The sequence below is a fragment of the Oryctolagus cuniculus genome, chromosome 6, assembly GCF_964237555.1.
Source record: "Oryctolagus cuniculus chromosome 6, mOryCun1.1, whole genome shotgun sequence".
Lineage (NCBI taxonomy): Eukaryota > Metazoa > Chordata > Mammalia > Lagomorpha > Leporidae > Oryctolagus > Oryctolagus cuniculus.
The window spans coordinates 116,541,442-116,563,483 of record NC_091437.1 but is presented as its reverse complement, the minus strand read 5'-3'; the positions used below and the strand labels follow the sequence as shown (position 1 = coordinate 116,563,483).

The following is a 22,042-nucleotide window of genomic DNA, read 5'->3' as shown; positions in this document are numbered from 1 at the left end:
AAAGAATATAGCTGATAGAAACTAAGGGACTGATATGTCTTATGCCTGCAGCGGCCAGGGGGCCACTGGGAACTCAGTTCAAGTCTCCCATGGAGGCAACAGGGACCCAGCCACTTGAGCCATCACCAGTGCCTCTCAGGGTCCACAACAGTAGGAAGCTGAAATCAAGAGCATGAACTAGGGACTGAACACAGGCACTCCAGTGTAGGATGTGGGCATCCTAACCAGCAGCTTAACTACTAAGCCAAATGCTCATCCCAGTGTTTTCCCTTTCATCACACAAGCTCTTCACCTCTTTGGTTACGTTTATTTCTAGGTATTTTATTCCGTTTTGTGGTTATTGAGAATGGAATTATTTGGTTAGTTTTCTTTCCAGATAGTTTTTGTCAATTGCCTCACATCACTCAGCTGACAAGTGAAAGGGCTGGGTCTCTTCTAGATGCCATCCTGCTAAGTAGAGGAAGAAGCTGAAGTGTCAATAGGGATGCAGGAGGCTTAAGCAGACACAAAGGAGAAATCATCAAAAGAGCTTGGAGAGAAGGAACTCATTAGGTTCGCCTAGTTATACCATAAAGCAGGATAAGGAATCCCTGTTTTGATAGTTTGGTTTAGAAAATAAAAGGTTTTACCTACTTGATGGAAGACAAAGGGCTTTCCAGGGAATAAGATAGGAAAAGGAAAAGCCTGATGTTGACAAACAATATAAATGACATCAGATGCATCCTGTTCTGCTAGGATTAGAGTGAGACACAGGTGGAAATGCTCATGGAGGTAGAAATAGTCTTTTCACACCGTCATCTCTCTCGTATTCCTTTGCACAGTTCTTTCCTTATGATCACCTTCTTTGAATTCTCTGACTAGAGATTCACACCACAATAAAGATCTCCTTCCCTGCACTTTTCACAATTGCAATTTTCATTTACTCATGTGGCTGATTACCTCTCCCTCCTAAATCAGAGATAAGGGATAGACAAATGTTTTGTTCCTGTTTGTGTTGCTATCACCTAGCAGAATGCCTAGTTGCTGCAAGCAGAAAAAACTAGTTGTCTAACTCATAAAAAGGAAGCAAGCAAGCAAGCTAGCTATCTAGCTGGCTCGTTGGTTGACTGATCTGGGGTCATCATAGATAGTAAATGTGGAAAAAGGAGAGGCTAGGGACACAGTAGCGCATTTATAAACTATACAAGTCTGCTTAAAGTTGGCCTTATTTACTGTCAGTTGTTTGTGGTCAAGTACAAAACTCTGAAAGACAGTATCTTTGCCCTGGGCAGCCACACATATGAGCAGCTTAAGGGGAACATTGCCACACTGTTACTGAACTTTGTCATGCCTGTCAACAACATTGCAAACAACTGGAAATCATAACTATTGGTTTCCTTGAGGAATTTAAAACTATGGCTGCCTTACCTTTAAGTAACTTTCAATGATTCCCTAAGCATGATAATACCATATTAGTTAAGCCTGGCTTGGAAAAATGCTTCCATTCTATTTTCACTCAAGATGACATTAAGTAGCCCTCTTGTTGCCAGGAACTAGGGAGAGGACAGGATGTTTGCCCTCAAAATTTATAAGGTGCTTCTTTGAAAATTGTTGATATCTCAGCACTTCAATAGTCACCATAAATACATTCATCATAAATTATAGAATATTAACTCACATTTTGTTGTCATTAGAAGTGAATGAAATTTCCCATAGAGTCACTAATCAAATTAAGCAAGGAAGAAAAGATATGATCTGTATTTTCTGAGGAAACAACTCATACATTTTATCTGTTTTAAGTTATACTGTAATGGTAATACTAATGATAATAACAATTAAAATGTATTGAAAATTTCCTACATTCCACCCATGAAATTTTTTTCTCCATTCATATTTAATTTAATCCCCAAACAGAAAAGCAGGAACCACATTTAATTCGCACCTATATCCTCAGAACCAGCACAAATGTAAGAAAATGAACGGCTAATATTTGCTAAAAGAATGGATATGCAAACAAATCAGAGATGAGGACAACCCATGTTCAAATCAGCCATCATCAGGAAATCTAGGTTTTTTTCTAACTATAATTTGAACACCATATCCTAGTAAATTTCATGTTACATACAAGTATATAGAATAATACAGCAAAGGAGCTGAAAGATACTTTGAAAGAGTCCTCATCCTATAGATATATTCACTCAGTGTGTGAATATATCTTGACATGTGACATAATCTCTTCTTATAAATTTTATTGACAATATGAGGGAAATAACTTCCTTGCAAGATTGGAGAAAATGAATGAGGAGCCCCAAGTACTATGCCCGGTTCTCAGAAGACAGTGCTGTTATTCTATGTGATACCATTTTGTGAGTATAGAAATTTAAAAGTAATATTTTGATTATGGGAACCTTAAAAAATATCCAGACTACCTTAATATTTTTAATTCTGTGAAAGATACGAGTAAAAATCAGTATATTGAGAGTTTCTTTGATGGTCAAAGAAAGCTCAGTCCAAAAGAGAAGCATGGTAGGGCAAAATGAAACAGAACAAAAGTGGTAGGTTGATAAATTATGTTAATCATTATTGATAAAAGCAGATAACACGTCAGTCCTGGGCACTGCTTTTAGTCCTATCTCCACACATTTAAATTTTCTGGAAATATTGTATAAATAATATAACATTTTGAGATTTGATGATTGTTTACAGCCCTTGTCTCTACTGTTGAGGAACAGCATTTGTTCTTCTTATTTTTGTTGAATTTTTTACTTAGTGGAGGATTAATCTTACAATTATAAAATAAAGTATGTAATTGTAAAAATTAAAAGAAAGGATAATAAAGGGAGGAAGAGGGAAGGTGAGAGCCTGGGTGGGAGTGAGGGGAGAGTGGGAAGCATCACTATGTTCCTAAATCTGTATATAAGAAATACATGAAATGTGCTCACTTTATATAAATAAAAAATTTTAAAAATATATAACAGGTGGCATTTTATACAAGATTTCTTTCACTCAACATGTTTTTTAAGGCTCATTCTTGTAGCATGTATCAGCGGTATGCTCATTTTTATTGCTGAAAAATATTTCCTGTACTATATTTCTTATTACTATAGTTTTTTTTATAAACAGAATAGACTTTGTTTATTCATTCATGAGTTGATGGAAATTTAGATTATTTCCAGGGTAGGAATATCATGTATAATGCTGTTATGAATAGTCACATACAAGTATTTGTGTCCACATGTTTTATTATTCTTCAATAGATACCTAAGACAAAAATTGCTGAAGTGTATGGTGAATTTATGTTTTTTTTTTTTTGAAGCTGATTTTCCATTTTGCATGCCCACCAGTAGTGTGCAAAGGTTTTAATTTTAAAACACACTCACCAGTACTTGGTAGAGACAATATTTTTATTAGAGTCATTCTAGTATGTTTATAGTAGTATCACATTGTGGTTATAATTTTCAGTTCCCTAATGAGTAACAATGTTATGAGTCTTTTCACACACTTATTAGCCATTCACAGATCTGTTTGGAGAAACATCCGTCCAAATCTGTTATATCAGTTATCAATTGATCCATTTGGAGCACACTATCCCAAACTTAGTGATTTAGAACAATAATAAGTATTTCTAAGAGTCAAGAATCCAGTTGTGGGACCAGCAGTGTGACACAGCATGTTAAGCTATCTCTTGAAAATGCCAGCTTCCTATGTGAGTCTTGGGTTGCTCCATGCAGCTCACTGCTGTGCCTTGGAAAGTAGAAGATAGCTCAAGTACTTGGGCCCCTGACACCCACATGGGAGGCCAAGATGGAGTTGCAAGTTATAAAAGGCCACAGGACACTAGGCAGCACAGATAACTCATCAACATTTCAACAGAATGCCACAACATGCCCTGCCCCTTTTCCTTGCTCTTTCTCCTTTGCATTAATCAACATTATGCATCCTATTTTACTTAATTTTTTTTCTTATTCTCTGACTAGAATGTAAACTTTATGAAGGCAGGGATTTCCATGTGTTATGCTTACTGCTAAATCACCAGTCCCTACCTCCTGAGCCATAGACTATATTCAATACTTGTTTTTTGTGAATTGAATAAATGAAGGCAGAAATTGAGGCCAAGAAAGATTAAGGGCTTTATATTCATCCAGTAAGTAGTTAAACCAATTAAGTTATTCCAGAACTTTGAAACTCTTATCCAGGCTCCTTTCAACTCTCTAAGCTCTCTCTGACTCTCCACTTTCTCTCTCTCTCTCTCTCTCTCTCTCTCTTTATCTCTATCTCTTTCCTTCTCTGAAATCATCATTCACCCTTTCAATAGCAACCACAAGAATGAATTATCAGAATTTCTGAACTGTACAATAATGTATATCCATTATTTGAGGGTTTCTAGCACATTATAACTCACATTATAAAGGAGAAATGAGTTTTTTTAAATCTCACAATTTTGGAGACCTTATACAAAGAAAAGTGCTAGTTCACAAACAGCTAAACGGAATAATGCTGTTAATACAAATCTGAATTATAAAGTATTTTAAAGACCACAAAAAACATAGTTTCAACCAGCTGAATCTTAGAGGGCGGGAGGGAGTGAAGTATCATTATATTCTTAAAACTCTCTATTTGAAATATATGAAATCTGTTCCCTTTATATAAACAAAAAAATTGCTTAGCCCTATCCCTATTGAAGGAAACTAAGTTTGTGCAAACAGAAACCAAACTTTAGAGTTACCCCTAAATTGTAGAAGAATAAAAAGAAAGCAACAAGAGAAGCTATAAGAACAACACAAGTAACAATAATGATAAAGGTAGTGATAACCAGACTTGGTATTCTTTTTACTGAAGAAGCATTTTTTAAATCTGAACTTTTTTTTTTAATCAAAGCAACTACTAATCAAACATGAGAGGAGAACACAGACATTTTCAGATATGCAAAGAGTCAAAAAATATTTGTACGGGCCGGCGTTGTGGCTTTAATGTCCCAGCCTGCAGTGCCAGCATCCCATATGGACGCCGGTTCAAGTCCCAGCTGCTCCTCTTCCAATCCAGCTCTCTGCTATGAACTAAGAAAGCAGAAGAAGATGGTCCAAGTCCTTGGGCCCCTGCCACTGTGTGGGAGACCCAGAAAAAGATCCTGGCTTCAGATCAGCTCAGCTCTGGCCGTTGCGGTCATTTGGGGAGTGAACCAGTGGAATGAAAGACCTCTCTCTCCCTGGCTCTACCTCTCTAACTCTGTCTTTCACATAAATAAAATAATTCTTTAAAATAATTTGCAATTAATTAATGTATTTGAAAGAGTTACAGAAAGAGAGACAGAGAGGAAAAGACAGAGAAAGAGAGAGATCTTCCATCTACTGGTTCACTCTTCAAATGGCCAGGGCTGGGCCAGGCCGAAGCCAGAAGCCAGGAGCCTCTTCCAGGTCTCCTACGTGGGTGCGGGACCCAAGCACTTGGACCATTTCCACTGCTTTTTCGGGCACATCAGCAGGGCACTGGATTGAAAGTGAAGGAGCTGGGCTGCAAACAGGCTCTCATATATGATGCCAGCAGGAGGTGGCTTAACCCACTATGCCACAACACTGGCCCCAAGAATCAAAAAAATTTAACTACCACATACTCAAACTAGGATGGGTTGCTGGAGACTCATTCCTGAAAAAATAAGACGGTAAACCAAGAAAAAGAGATAGCGAAAATAGTGGGGGCAGTTCAGGAGAGCAGCAGAAGGATGCTGTGGGCTGACCGTATCCCATGAACCCAGAGCCAGCAGCGCACTGGGCCAGAACAGTGGCCCCTGAGGAAAGGCTCTTCGGGAGAAAGCACATCTGATAGACTAGGTAGTGTGACCGAATCTGAAACAAAATGAGACCATAACAAAGCAAGAGCACGAAGTAAAGCAGAGGGAATTAGAAACTCCGAAGGAACAAAAATGGTACCCAAAGAAAGAAACTACAGCTACACGAGATTGATTGACTCCATCTGAATTACATTTACTTATTATATTAAACAATATACATTTTAGAAGTTTAGAATTCACCAAGAGACAAAATAAAGTGATCATGGTTAGAACTGAATAGTGTGTAAATTCTATAAATTTTACAGAAGGGAGAAGGAAGAGGGAGAGCTTTACAGGGATTGCAGACTTGGATATTGTTGTTTTACCAAGTGAGGAGTAAAAGGAAATTGTGGGTGGTGAAGGAAGAAATAAAGGTGTAATAGTAAGTTTCTAAGATAACTATGGATAAATAAACATATAAATAGAACTGCATTTGGAAGATGAAGAGTAATGTCTAAAATCAAGGGAAAAATGATGAGTTAAAACTGATTATATATGGCGATCAGAGTTGGAGATGAGGGGAATTTGGACAGAGATCACATTTTAATATGAACTTGTTTTAGTAATTAATTTTCTTAGAAACAATTTGCAATATTACTTTAATGAAAATAAATTCAAGCAGTCGGGAAGAACTGTTTCATGGTTTGGTTCCAAATTCTTTTTCCTATAAACCCCTCCTTCCCATTACAAAAGCCCACGTCCTGTAGGCTTGTAACTACGAGTACTCTTTCTGAGGTCATTGCTGAAGGGAGAAATGCGTGGCTATCTGGCTATTTCCTTATTTCTTGTGAAAACCCGACCATGGATTACACATTGAAATTTCTTTTTAAATATAAAAGGAAATCAGGCAAAGTGACAGTAAAACAGAGATTTATTTTATTTGCTTATTTATTTTTTGTAACTCTGAACTCAAAATCAGTGAGCTAGAATGACTTAGCTGCTTGAAGCTTCTTTCCCTGCTAATGAGCATTTAAAAGCAAACAAAAGGAAAAATCACAAAGTTAATAACCCTTGCCTTCTCTCAACCTCAAGATTTTCAGCAGCTGGAGTTTTACATTGTTAGGCAGAAAAGTTTAACCCAAGCATCTGGGATTCATTTACGTCAACTATTGCCCTCTAAGAAGGGCATTCTTCATTTAAAATATTAACCTGCTTTTAAAGACTGTTTCAGAAGAAATGAACATCCCCTCCTTCCTATTCCCTGCCAACATGCCATTTCAAAGTTTTAGTCTGCTCTAGGAAATTGAAAAGGAACTCCCTTCCCACATCCTAAACTTTCTTCATTCCATATGCAAAGGCTTCAGGACAATCCCCAGGGAGAACAGCATCTCCCAGATTCTCAACCTACTTCCAGATGTGAGCCCCCAAGGTAGACAAACAGACCCCAGCTTCCAACCCCTTTCCAGATGACAGCCTCCAGAAAGATGAGCGCAGCAAGGACCTAATCCCCTGATCCCAGATGTGGGCCAAAGAGCACACAAATAAATTGAAACATCTCTCCCTACCACACGTAATTCCCTAGCGAGAAAGCCTTCTTCAGCTTTTCCAACAATGCTCTACATTAGATATCCAGAGAGCTTAGCCTCCAAAGAGCAAAGGTTTATTGTTCTCTCTCTCACTACTTTTATCAAGCTAACAAAATACGCTGTTCCTCACCTGGGTTAAGGTGCTGATCTCTGGGCATACTTTTGGGATTCGGTTGTTCTGAAGGTTCAGAGTATTCAAGCCAGGCAGTTTTTCTAATGTTGAGGGCATCTTTGTCATCTTCTTCCCATTCAACGTAATGATCTTAGTGTTTTTGCCACCCTTTAATGCACTTATTAACAATCTCTCAGTCATGATCTTGGAAGAGAAAAGGAAAAAGAAGGTAAGAACTAGGAATCAGAGTTCTTTAGAGCCTCTAATTGCAGAATTAGTGTGTCATGGAAACAACAACATTCTAAGATCTGCCATGTTGAAAGTGGAACATTAGATGATATTCTATGTGGAAGGTAGGCTGGAGAAACAACTGGTCCAGGTTGGGGGCAGGAAATGTAGAAGATAAGCCTGGGGCGTCTTATGCCAGAGGCATGGAAGTTATCAAAGACCAGTGTGTCCACATCAAAAGGACACAGAAGCCAATTTCTGGAAGCTCCCATTGAAGATCAGAAAAATAACCTCGAGTGGACTGAAACACAACAAAACATAGTAAAGTCTGTGTTTATAATCACACTTTTAAAACAGCAATTCATTAATGAAAGTAGGGGGTTACTAAGGTACTAAGGCTGAAAATTGATGAAGAAAAAATAAGCATTTATTATAACCTAACAGTTAAGGAAGTTCTCTTTTGTACAGCAATTAGTGTTAATAAATGAGGAAGAAAAAACTTGCTTTAGAAAAGTCACCATTTTTGCAAATTATGCTGAAATAAAAGATCTATGCAAAAATCATAATTGGATGCTAAAATTAGGTGAAAAGTTGATTAGGAACTTCATAAGGAAGGGATCAGAGCTTAACCCACCAGTCAATCTTGGCAGCATTAAAACTGAGACTATCACATTATAAGCCTTAAGATATGAAGCAATAAAAAATGTACACAACACCATCTGTGAAATGTTCTTGACTAAAAATTGAACCTGAATCTAGTCACAGCTTTGATATCTACCATTTACAGAAAATATGAGGACAAAAGTACAAGTCAAGTTCATATTAAGGAAGCGGTGAGTCAAATTCTGATCTTGGAAAATCTACAGGGCAAATAATAAAAGTTTTCACCAACAGTTATTCGTTCTTAACAAAAATGAGGGAAAACTGTTACAGAGTAAGTGAAACTTAATACAAATAACAGCAAATACAATTCCTGAACCTTGTTTTAATTCTTGAAACTTGTTTTAATTCACATTTGAATAAAAGTGTATTGGAATCAATCAGGGAAATTTGTTTATGGATTCATATTAGGTGATGGGAATTATTTTGTCATACATGATAATATGATGGTGGTAGTGCTTGTTTTAAATGTTCTTAACATTTGGAAATACTCAAATTTTCAGGTGAAATATTATGATGTCTTGGGTGGAAGAAACATACCAAACAAGACTGACCAACGCTGATAGTTATAAATGCTGAATAATAACTACACAGGGGTTCACTATACCAGTTTTGCTATTCTTATGCTTAAATATTTCCAAACAAAAGATTAAAACAAAAGAAGATGGGGAAGATATATTCAGTGATATCTGATTATTGTCAGAACCTCATTTGTACCCAGATATAATGAGGATTCGAGGCATTTGGGTTACATTCTCATATAAATATGCCACATTTAAATTGACTTTCAAAAACAAGGTTTCATTGAACATTTACTAAATGCTCAACACTTGCAGTTACTGAGGTAAAAGGATGATAAAGACAAAAATCCCTGCTCTCAAGGACATTACATTCTACTAGAAGATGGACAATTAGGATAAATAAAATGTATATTAAATGATGATGGATGCTACAGGAAAAGAGTAAAGCTGGAAAGTGAAGGGAGCAGCCGAGAGCCGCCGAGAGCCGCCCTAAAGGTGGCCTTGATAAGATAGAAAAACAGGAACTTCGACCCAGTACTTTTCCACTGACTATACTTCCTCACCGCTCAACGACCCCCTCCCCTTGTCCAAGCTTAACAAAGAAACCTCAAGGCACGTAGGGCACCGTTTCTCCTCCTCAATGACCCCCTCCCCTTGTAGTTGCCCAATGAACTCACTAACATACCACCCTATGGTATGTTAATTTTGTGGTTTTGCCCCTTAAAAGCTGTGTGAGATAACTGCTCGGGGCTCCTCTCTTTCTCGCTGCTTGCGGCGGCAGAGGGCCCATTTGCGCAAATGAAATAAAACTGCCTCTTGCTTTTTGCATCGCCTGGTCTGGAGTCTGTGTTTCTGGGGTCGTCACAAAAGGGCACCACTTTTGGGGTCCTTCAGAAAGAAAATGGGGAGTATAGGGAATGAGAAGCTTACAGTTTCAAACAGGACCACCAGGGAAGACATCCCTGAGAGAGGAGAACTATTAGAGATAAGACTTTTTCCAATAGTAGAGTAAAAGCCTAAGTCCTAAAAAAGGAACATTAAATTTAGAAAGATGTTACAATGAACCTCAGTACTACCATAACAGAAAAACAAGAGGTGCTGATTGACAGTAGCTTCCAGAGCAGTTCCGAGAGTGATGAAACAACTTTTCAGCTGCTTAATCACTGCACTTTGCCTTACCACTTCCAAATCTGTCTTTCAACTTCTTCATTGTTATTATTTTAGCTATAATAATATTCAAACTGTTACTATCTAAACAAACTGATCTTAAGGCTTTAAGTCTTAAAAAAAAAAGACTTTCATCACTTATAGTAACTTCTGTAGTCAGCACCCCAGCTGACACTAGGGAAACATTGGCAATTGGTTAGCTACCTAACCGGGGTAAGAAGGTCATTATAATCTGATATTGCTTCTTGTTAATTTTCTGAACCTACAAAACCCAGTAAACCTTGATTCCTTCTCCTTTACTTTCAACAATCAAACTGGCAATCCAGCCATTACCACCTGTTCCAGCTATCTATCACTATGAAACAAACCACTGCATAACCTAGGGACTTGAAATGATAGTTACTTTATTCACAAAGCGAATTTTGGACAGAGGTTGTCCATGCTCTTTCTAACAGTCATGACAGCTCAAAAGCTGGAACAGAAATCATCTAAGGGCTCCTTTACCCATATCTAGTAGTAGAAGCTGGTGGCTGGCAGTTCAATTTTTAAAAAGATCAAAGTAGCCACTGGTTCATAGCAGTTCCAAAACCTGACAAGGTACCTAAAGTCAGTTCCTTGATTGGAATTAGCTTTTGGTTCCCCCTCTTTAAGCTCTTGATCCGTCCTGTGCATACAAGTTCAAGAGTCTAAGGAACTCTTTTCATTTTCTTATTTTGTGGTAACAACTTTATTAAAATATAATCCACATATCACACAATTCACCCATTTAAAATGCACAATTCAATGTGTGTTCATATATTCACCAAGATGTAAAACCATCAATTTTGGAACACCTTCATTACTCCGAAAACTAAACCTGGAGGTTTTAGTAATTACTTCCTAATCTTCTATCTACTACAATGCCAGCCAATCACCAATCTACTTTGTATCTCTATAGATTTTCCTATTCTGATCATTTTATGTAGATGGACTCCTCCAATATGTGGTATTATGTGGCTGGCTTCTATGACTTAGCATGATGCTTCACAGGTTCATCCATATCATAGTACCAGTACTAAAGTACCAGTACTTTATTTATTTTGTCAAATCACACCCACTGCATGATAAGCCACATTTTACAGAATTTCCACTAATCAGTGGATGGACTTTTTTTTTTCTACTTTTCAGCTATTAAAAATAATGTTGATATGAGAATCTGAGCATATCTTTTGTGCATGAACATTTTTCATTTCTCTTGGGTGTATACTCGGGGTGGAGATCTTGGTCATATGGCACCACTCTATGTTTACCTTTTTGAGGCAATGCCACAGTGTTTTCCATGGCAACTAGCTGTACCATTTTACATTTGTGCTTTGTGCTGTTCCTTTTTATCCAAAATTATACAAACCCTTTAATGCTTTTGTGATGTTTCTTTTCAGTTTAGAATTTACCCCATCAGACAAAAGCAACACCCACAAATATCTTTGGGATGGCCTTTCTCTATCTTGGGTTCTCATATGAAACTACTGTGGGTCCATTCTCTTTAAGATTTGTAGAAACACTGTCATTTGTTGATGAAATAGCATTTTTAATCTTCATGAGATCTTGAAAAAGGCTTTCCTAGTCATGCCTTTGACTTCTCCTTTAAACTTCATTATTCTGAGAGTTCCCTGGATTTTCTGTCTGGAATCTATTTCTTAATTTTAGCATTATTTACTGTCTGGAGAGGCTAGTAATGAGAAATGGTTGTATTTTTCAAAGCCAAAAATGTGTGGCTTCTTTGTATTTCATAAGTCTTCCTCTTGCTTGCCTTACTCCTTCTGTCTTTTAATATAGGCAGCCAGAATAATACTTATAGGACTTTCAATGCTCTAACTAGGAATCTTAACTTAATCATCCTGTTGGAAATCTATATTTTACTTTCCATGGGTTCTTGTTGCCAACATTGCTAAAAATTACTGTGTAATAGCAGTAATCTTTCTTCTAGCATCCAAGAGTATTTTCCTTGCTTTCTTTAAATTCACACCAGCAGCCTCCTAGAATGACATAAGGTTCCTGTCAATAGTCTCTTCAACACCCTTATAACTTCCACTCAAGGTCCAGTCCCAGTGCTCCTGGTACACAGCTTAGGTATTTTGCTATAGCAAAAAAAATTTGTATCAAGGTTCAATCACAATAAAAATTAGAAGTTACATAGAATGTGGAGTTCACTGTAAAGAGTTGACTTTATTTGTGTAAGCTGGGTAAGACAACTATGCACAGCTGTTGCTTTTTTGTTTACTGTTATGCTTGCCCCAAGATTTACAGAAGCTGAAGATGTGGCATAAGTGGGAGAGACGGCAGGTAGAACTGTTCATTCATTACAATGACTGAGCCAGCAAAGCAGCAACAGTGTGTGTGATATTAGCAAGTGATGTTTCCACACCAACTGCACTGACTGTTACTTCGCTTGTGATTTCCAAATGTTGGGCCATAATGTCTCTTGTGACCAGGGTTGGCCTGAAACCATGCAGAGAAGGGGATTCTGAGATAGAAGCTGGGCTTAATTATGTTGATTAAATATAAATATAAATCCGCGGCCGGCACCACGGCTCAATAGGTTAATCCTCCGCCTGCAGTGCCGGCACACCGGGTTCTAGTCCCAGTCGGGGCGCCAGATTCTGTCCCGATCGCCCCTCTTCCAGTCCAGCTCTCTGCTGTGGCCCGGGAGTGCAGTGGAGGATGGCCCAAGTGCTTGCTTGGGCCCTGCACCCGCATGGGAGACCAGGAGAGGCACCTGGCTCCTGGCTTCAGATCAGCGCAATGCACCGACCGCAGCGCACCGGCCACAGTGGCCACTGGGGGGTGAACCAACGGAAAGGAGGACCTTTCTCTCTGTCTCTCTCTCACTGTCCACTCTGCCTGTCAAAATAAATAAATAAATAAATAAAAAAGATAAATCCGCCACACAGTGAATCAACCTATTTTTCTTCTTTTTCCACTACTAGTATCATAGCTCAGATTCCAGTCACCTCTTACCTGCACTACTTTCTGCTTCCATCATATACTCTCCCATTGCACTGTCACAGACATCCATCATCTTTCCATAGTAAACCTGTACTTCTAACTGTGGGGAGCAACTGGGAGCAACTCGGACTAGACTATTACTGGAATTAAGACTTATTCTATGCATCTGCTCTCCCACAATATGGCGCTGAGAAGGGAGTAACAGCTTCTACACAGCTGCCTCCAGTTCAACCAATGAACTGTAGGACCTGCTCCTGATTGGAGGAGAGCAGCGTACTCGGCGTGTGCGTAGCAGAGTTGGGATTGGTGGAAGAGGACTATAAAGGAGGAGAGAGACAATATGCACCAGGAACATCTATCTGAAGGAACACCTGTGCAGCCCCCGAGAGAGCCGGCCGGCGGTGTGCCGCTCCCCCGCGGAAGTGGGGAAAGTGGCAGGGGGAACCGCCCTTCCACGGAGGTGGAAGGGACAGTAGCCAACCCGGGAAGAACCAGCAGCAAACCCGGGGAGGGCCGAGCAGACGAAAGAACAGCGCAGGGTCCTGTGTCGTTCCTCCACGAAGACGGGGAGCGACATAATGGTGCCGTGACTCGGATAGGAAACCTAGGCAGTGTCTAGTGTCGTTCCTCCACGAAGAGGGGGAGCGACACTAACATACACACTTTTCATAGCATCATTGCTTAAAAATTAAAAGCTCAACTATTGAGACTCAAACCTTATCAATCTAACCCCAGATATATCACCTATCTTCCTTTCACAAAATACTATTAGTTATTCTTCAACAGCATCGAGTACTTTCACCCCTTTGCTCATGCTGTTAATTTTTCTTATATGCCTTTCCTCCCATTTACCTAACTCTTCCTAATCCTTTGAGAAGGCAGATCAAACATTTCCAGTATTCTTTTCCTTGAACTATGATCTTTGCCTCAGTCAGAATTAATTTGCTTCCATATCTGTGTTTAAAGAACACTTTAAACAGACTCCAATTTAGCACTATGTATTTATGGACTATTCACATTTGTCCTTTGTTACAGTAGGCCATGTTTGAATAACAAATGCCAGCTTTTGGCATACAGTAGACAGTCAATAAATATTAATTAAATTGATTCGACAAGGCCAATGCTGTGGCATAGTGGGCTAAGCCTCCGCCTGAGGCATCAGCATCCCATATGGGCACCAGTTGTAGTCCAGGCTGCTCCTCTTATGATCCAGCTCTCTGTTATGACCTGGAAAAGCAGTAGAAGATGGCCCAAGTGCTTGGGCCCCTGCACCTACATGGGAGACCCGGAAGAAGCTCCTGGCTCCTGGCTTCAGATTGGCTCAGGCCTGGCTATTGAAGCCATATGGGGAATGAACCAGCAGATGGAAGACCTTTCTCTATGTCTCCCTGTCTCTCTCTGTAGCTAAAAAATGTTCCCTAGAAATCATTATAGCATAGAATTCACTTCTTGTGTTGTGGCAGGCTATTAAAAGAAAAAAAATTACTATCTGAAAGAACATGTTATACAATGCCCATCAATTCCATAACATAAACTTCATAAATATATATAAAATTAATAACACTTAGTGACTACCATTTTTAGGCACTGTCCAAGAAACACTGTATACAAAAAAACAGTTACTGTCTTCAAGGAGCTTAAAGTCTAAATGGAAGTTATAAATGTAAACATATCTTTCATTCATCAAATATTTATTAAGTATCTATTATCTCTGAGGTCCTGGAAATATAGTAATGAACAAGACAGATTATTGGCTTACATTCACACAGTAAGGTAAATGCTAATTTATTAAGTACATAAAGTAGAAAAGAGCCTCAGCAGTTGGTTCAAAGACTTCCTGCTGTTGAATGTTGTGCATAGTCATAATAGACTAATAAAGAACTAACCAGTTAATATAAGTATGATGGAGGAAATCATTTAAATAAAATGAACATAAAGAAAATGTTCAGAGACATGAAATATACAGGGCCATAGAAATATAAATAATTAGCTCTAGTACACAAGTCTAAAGAAAGGAGCAATGGGAGGTGACACTGGAGAGATAGGTAAGACCAGTCGAAAGACCTACCATAAATTCATAAGGAGAGTGAACACCATCCTATGGGAATGGACAACACCTTGAAATTTAATATGAAGCATATTAAAACAGAGCACTTAGTCCAGAGGCTAAAACACTTAAGATGCCTGTGTCCCTTATCAGAGTACCTGGGTTCAATATTTGGCTCTAGATCTTGACTCCAGCTTCACTAATGCATATCCTGGAAAGCAACAGTGATGATTCAAGTACTTGAGCTCCTGTCACCCATTTGGGAGACCTGGATTGAGTTTTCGGCTCTTGGCTTTGGCTGGGGAGTGAACCAGCAGATAGGAGCACTCTCATTTTCTCTCTCCCTCTGTATGTGTGGATATGTGCACATGTATGCTGAATATCTCAAATGTAAAAAAAAAAAAAAAGTGTCCATGATTTGATTTTTTTTAATATCTACCTATTTATCTATTTAATTGAAAGGCAGAGTTACAAAGGGAGAGAGAGAGGTCTTTCATCCACTGGATCACTCCCCAAGTGGCCACAATGGCCGGAGCTGGGTGGATCCCATGCCAGGAGCCAGGAGCTTGTTCCTGTCTCCCACATGAATGCAGGGGACCAAGCACTAAAGCCATTTTCCACTGCTTTCTCAGGCACATCAGCAGGGAGCTGGATCAGAAGTGGAGCAGCCAGGACTCAAACAGGTGCCCATTTGGGATGCCAGCACCACAGGAGGTGGCTTACCCCACTAAGCCAGCGAAGCCCCACCTTATAATTTGTTTTAATCAGATATGGTAACAAATACTAACATGGGTGTGACTGTTATGAAGGAAATGTATACTCAGATCCTTAGAAACAGGAGGGATGGTAAGCCACTCCGAGCCTAGTGGGCAAGGAGTGGGATTGGTCCAGAGGTAGAAGAGGACAGTGAGGATAATGTCTTGGCCTTTACTGGAATTTCCAGAGGAACGAAAAAGCAGGGCAGGGTAAACAATCTGAATAATTCAGGCAGAGTTTGGATTCCAGGGGTGGTCCCTGGTTGTCTAGTACCTGGCATTGGAATGATTATGGCAAGAAAAAAAAAAAAAAAAAAAAAAAAAAACTGAACCCTGGCTTATGGGACAGATGGAGAAGATAGGAGACAAGACTGGTGATTTGCATGTCAAAGGCATGCTCCTGGATGGGCCCTTGGTTATCTCCAATACTTAGCCAACCCCAAACATGGTAGTCTTTTCCCAGCCAGAAAGATTTTTTAAGATGTCAAAACATAAGAATAGAAAACATATTTGAAAAATATAAAAAATACAGGACGGCAGTAGTAAAAATTGCATTTCTTGAAGTCAATTTTAGGAGCATGAAGAAAGGGAGAGTTTAGGGAAGTTAAGACCGGAAGCAGGGACAGCAATTATGAGGCTTCTCCACTATTCTAGGTGACAGAGAAAATGGAATATAGATGGATTAAGAGGTTACAATGTGAGTGACTTGGGACTAAAACCTGTTCTCTTCACTGCTTCATTATGGCATGAATGATAATTTTGGATGTAAAGGGGGGAGATGAGAGTTGGCTAACATTTGGCAGGCAGAATTGTAGAACAGTCCAGGCTTATTAAGACATTAAAAGCCTAGGAAGAGAGATGCACAAGAGGGGATGGGGAGTTTGCTGCTTCAGAGTTTCAGAGTTTTGACCTGCATCTTAAACACACTCCATATTGACGGGCATCTGAAAACAAAAGAGTTGCTGAACTTTCTGCTGTAGAGATTAGCCTCATAGAATGTCTAAATCCAGAGTTTTCCCAGCAGTCAATCCTTTTGGCAGAAAAATTGAAAACTGGCCAGTTTTTTTTTTTGAGATAGTGCAGGACTAGAACCTAAAGTTGGATGTTAATCCAAAAAGAGTTAAAGACTTATTATGTCAACTTAAGCAAGTCAGTCAAACTGGCTATATCTCTCTTCTCATCAGTAAAACAACAAGAAAGAATACCAATCTATTCCACTGAGATTATGTGGGAAATAGCTAGCTAATAGTCATATACCACTTTGGAAATATAAAGTATTGTGAGAATGCTAAAATATATAGCATCCAAAAACCACAAGGACCGTAAAGTAATCATTAATTTTATTGACATAGACAGGCTTGTTCCACTTATTAACACTCTATAATACAGAAGGACCTGGCTAATTCTTACTATGACAGAGGCCTCCGCAAAAAATTACATGATTTGTTTTAAGCAACAAAAATAAGAGTTCATAAATGCAGATTATCACAGAAACCAATGAACTTATTTGTTTTGGCAAACTTATTTTTAATTTAAGCATGTTCTGAGACTTCAAGTAAAATCTTCAACAGGAACAGATGCTTCATATACCCAAAAAACTACAGAAATCCTCTGTCCTGTTGTGAAGAAGAATATTGAGTTTCTCAGTTCATTTTCTTTTTAAATATGGAAATTTAGGTTTGATTTAAAAGGCTTTGGACTCCCAAAGGCCTACTTTCAAGAGTCAACATCACCACTTAATAGACCCATGGCTTGAGCAAGTTATTCGTTCTCAACCCCTTTCAGTCTCCTTTCCATTGTTTCTAAAATAGGGATGAATATATCAAGCTCTGCTTTCTATTAGCAGTAAATATGACCACATGCCTGGCACATTGAGTGCTCAGCAAATGATAGTTGTACCGCACATAAACATTTAGATTGAGGTCTCCACTTTTTAAAAAATAATCTAAGAAGGTTTTAAGTGTTTTAATATTTATTTATTTTCCTTTTATTTAAAAGGCAAAAAGAATATTCCCCAAATGCCCACAATAGTCAGTCAGGTCTGGGCCAAGCAAAAGCCAAGAGGCTGGAACTCAATCTGGGTCTACCGGATGAGTGTTAGGGACCTAAGTACTTGCTGCCTCCCAGGGTGCACATTAGCAGGAAGCTGAACTTGAACTAGACACTCCAATACACAATGTGGGCACCCTAAAATGGCAACTTAATCACTGTGACAAATGCCTGCCCCAAAGATCTCCACATTTTTATTAACAATCTCACATGCAAACACTACCCTTGGGGTTGATACAAGGTGCTGCCATACTCACTATAGCAAGGACTTGTCTTTTTTTTTTTTTTACTTTTATTTAATGAATATAAATTTCCAAAGTACAGCTTATGGATTACAATGGCTTCCCCCACATATCGTCTCTTCCACCCGCATCCCTCCCCTTTCCCACTCCCTCTCCCCTTCCATGCACATGAGGATTCATTTTCGATTCTCTTTATATACAGAAGATCAGTTTAGCATACATTAAGTAAAGATTTCAACAGTTTGCTCCCACACAAACATAAAGTGAAAAATAATAGATGATTTTTTAAATGATGATGAAATCAGATTAGACCTATTGTCATGTTTAATCCCAGTGAGAGTCAAGTTGGGAATTGATAATTTCTTTTTTTTTTTTTTACAGAAGATCAGTTTAGTATACATTAAGTAAAGATTTCAACAGTTTGCACCCCCATAGAAACACAAAGCAAAATATACTGTTTGAGTACTCATTATAGCATTAAGTCTCAATGTACAGCACATTAAGGACAGAGATCCTACATGAGGAGTAAGTGCACAGTGACTCCTGTTGTTGACTTTACAAACTGCCACTCTTGTTTATGGCATCAGTAATCTCCCTATGCACCAGTCATGAGTTTCCAAGGCTATGGAAGCCTTTTGAGTTCAGGGACTCTTATCTTGTTTAGACAAGGTCATATTCAAAGTGGAGGTTCTCTCCTCCCTTCAGAGAAAGGTACTTCCTTCTTTGAAGACCTGTTCTTTCCACTGGGATCTCACTCACAGAGATCTTTCATTTAGGGTTGTTTTTTTTTTTGTTTTGTTTTGTTTTTTTGCCAGAGTGTCTTGGCTTTCCATGCCTGAAAGGACTTGTCTTCTTACCACAGGTATGCCACTATCCTCTTCTTTACCCATTACTACGTCAACTTGTTACTTCAATAACTGCGTGTACGCATTAGAGGGGTTCAAATCAGAGGCTAGGTGGGAATCTGTGGAAAATGTTATATAAAGAATCTGTATATTGGTTATAAGACTGGAGACACATCAACAAGTGTTTTCTAAGAAAGTTATCCACTCTTAATTTTGCCAAGAGAGATTAAAAAATATTTATTCTCAACTAGTACTACTATAAAAAAAGGACAGCATAAACCCTTCTGCTAAAAGAACATAACCCATAAATAAATTTCTTTAAGATGAATAAATTTGCTTTAGGAAAGGCCCACTATCATATACTAAATATTATTTTGCCAATGGGATCTCCTGACAGATTAGCATTTACTTCATAGGCCAGATGGACCTCTCAATATTCTACCAAAAAATGCACAAATACATATATGTATTTTTTAAAAATTTATTTTATTTATTTGAAAGACAATTCCAGAGAGGTAGAGAGAGAGAGAGAGAGGTCTTCCATCTACTGGTTCACTCCCCAAACGGCCACACTCCTCAGCCAGAGCTGAGCTGATCTGAAGCCAAGAGCCAGGAGCTTCTTCTGGGTCTCCCACATGGGTAAAGGGCCCAAGGAATTGGGCCATCTTCCATTGCTTCCCAGGTGCGTTGGCAGGGAGCCGGATCGGAAGTGGGGCGGCTGAGACTTGAACTGGTGCCCATATGGGATGCTGGCACTGCAGGCCAGGGCTTTAACCTGCCATGCCACGATACCAGCCCCTATATATATATTTTATTTATTTCTTGGAAGCTTCTACCAAATAGTAAATACATAAAAATCAGAAGAAACCTTTTGCATCCAAAGGTTCTGCTTTATGAAACAACCACCATGATAGCTCCACTCTTCCAAAAGATGAATGACCTCTCATGGTCCTGCCCCATTTCCAGGTGACAAACAGGCCAAATACATATCCATATAAAACCATTATTTGGGACAGGCATTTGGAACAGCAACTAAGACACTGCTTAGGATGCCTGCACTCCATATCAAAGTGCCTCATTTGAATCCCAGCTCTTCCACTTCCAACCCGGCTTCCTGCTAATGCACACCCTGGGAGGTAGCAAGTGATGGCTCAAGAACTTCGGTCACTAGCCTTATAAGGTAGATTTGATAGTAGTTCAGGCTCTTGGCTTTGGCCTGGTCTAGCCTCAGCTATTGCAGATATTTGGGGAGTGGAACAGTGGATGAAACATCTCTATTTTTCAAATAAGGTGAAAATAACTTTTTAAAAATAACCATTGCTCTCTAAATACCATAAATTATATAGAATATGTCAAAATGGTTCATGTATTACCTAAATATCCTTACTAGAGGCAATCACTGTGGCATAGCAGGTGTAGTTGCCACCTGTAGTGCTGGCACCTCATATGGGTGCTGGCTCATATCCTAGCTGCTCCACTTCCTATCCAGCTCTCTGCTTATGGCCTGGGAAAGCAGTGGGGTATGCCTCAAGTCTTGGGTCCCTCCCACCCACATAGGAGACCTGAATGAAGCAGCTATTTCCTAGCTTCAGCACTGCCCAGCCCAGCAGTGGCCACTGCAGCCACGTGGGGAGTGAACCAGCAGATGGAGCTCTTTGTGTCACTCCCTCTCTCTCTCTAACTCTTTCAAATAAATAAATAAATCCTTAGAGTATAAATACTGCTCTTTATCTTCATAGTTTTCCTATCAGATAAATATTACTTTATAAATAGCAAACTGGAGTTCTGAAAGGTAAGTGCCACCATCAAGATTTAAATGTATGACCACAACTGCCCAACTTCCAGTACATGTGATACTGCTTCACATTCACCAAATACTCCAGCTACAAATGCAAAACTGCACTTTGAGGATAAGTGAGGAAATTTGACTATTTTGAGCCAAAGACTAGAAATGAGACGTACTTTTTCTCAGCCACAGAATTCATTAGATGGAGTGAGACCCTCCAGAATGCTCTCCCCACTAGCAAAATTTAAGATTAGGACAAATCCAACAGCTTGGGCTTCAAGTACATAAACATGGAGCAGAACCTCAGACAACTTGCAAAATGTAACACAAAAGTACTCCTTTGCTGGTACAAGACAAGATTTTTTTGAGTTGCTACCACAATATAACCTAGTCTATCCTGACTTCTACAGTGATCTGAAAAGTCAAACACCGTTTAGTGGGTAAGGAAAAGAAATTAAGACCCACTAAGCCTTTCAAAGGGGGCTCATGTAAAGTCTGGCATTAGGGGATTTGCCAAAGTTATGCAAAGCAAATGAGTAACTGTGCCCAGCTTGTGTTTTAAAAGGTTTTCCCAGGGCCGGCGCTGTGGCTCACTTGGTTAATCCTCTGCCTGCAGCACCAGCATCCCATATGGGCGCCGGGTTCTAGTCCCTGTTGCTCCTCTTCCAGTTCAGTTCTCTGCTGTGGCCCGGGAGGGCAGCAGAGGATGGCCCAAGTGCTTGGGCCCTGCACCTGCTTGGGAGACCAGGAGGAAGCACCTGGCTCCTGGCTTCGGATCAGCACAGTGCCGGCCGTGGTGGCCATTTGGGGGGTGAACCAACGGAAGGAAGACCTTTCTCTCTAACTGTCAAAAAAAAAAAGAAAAAAAGGTTTTCCTTAGAACTTTCCAATCTGATTAGCAATAATACTTAAGATTTAATAAGTGGTTCTCGACTAGGGATGACTGCCTCCAACCAGGCGGTGCTGCAGGAACTTGGCAGAGGCCAGGGATTCACAAAACAGGTTGCATAACAAAGAAACAGCCAGCTCAAAACATCAAGAGTGCCAGTGCTGAGAAATTCTATTCTAGATGTATAAAACCTTTCCAATTTCCCTCTTACTGCTTCATTCTTGTATACAAGTGTTTACTTTTTAGCACCTAAAAGATGTAGTTAAATTTATTGGCTCTAAATAAGTCATTATTCTAAAAAGTTCTAAGATTCTAACTTATTTCTTTTTTAAAGATTTACTTATTTGAAAGTCCAAGTTACACAGAGAGAAGGAGATGCAGAGAGAGAAAGAGAAAGAGAGAGTGTGTGTGTGAGAGAGAAAAA

General features: G+C 39.2%; 1 protein-coding gene across 3 annotated transcripts in view; it reads right to left on the bottom strand.

Annotated features, from left to right (window-relative positions):
• LRRC69 (leucine rich repeat containing 69) overlaps positions 1 to 7,736 on the bottom strand; it is a 136,270-nt gene extending 128,534 nt beyond the window's left edge. The window contains exon 1 of one of the 3 annotated variants that reach the window (XM_070075851.1): positions 7,463 to 7,736. In XM_070075851.1, the coding sequence (XP_069931952.1) occupies positions 7,463 to 7,645 (183 nt within the window). In that variant the 5' untranslated portion in view covers positions 7,646 to 7,736. The remainder of the gene's footprint in view (positions 1 to 7,462) is intronic. The other 2 variants (XM_017341434.3, XM_051843882.2) reach the window with 2 other exon arrangements.
• Positions 7,737 to 22,042: the final 14,306 nt, after the last annotated feature.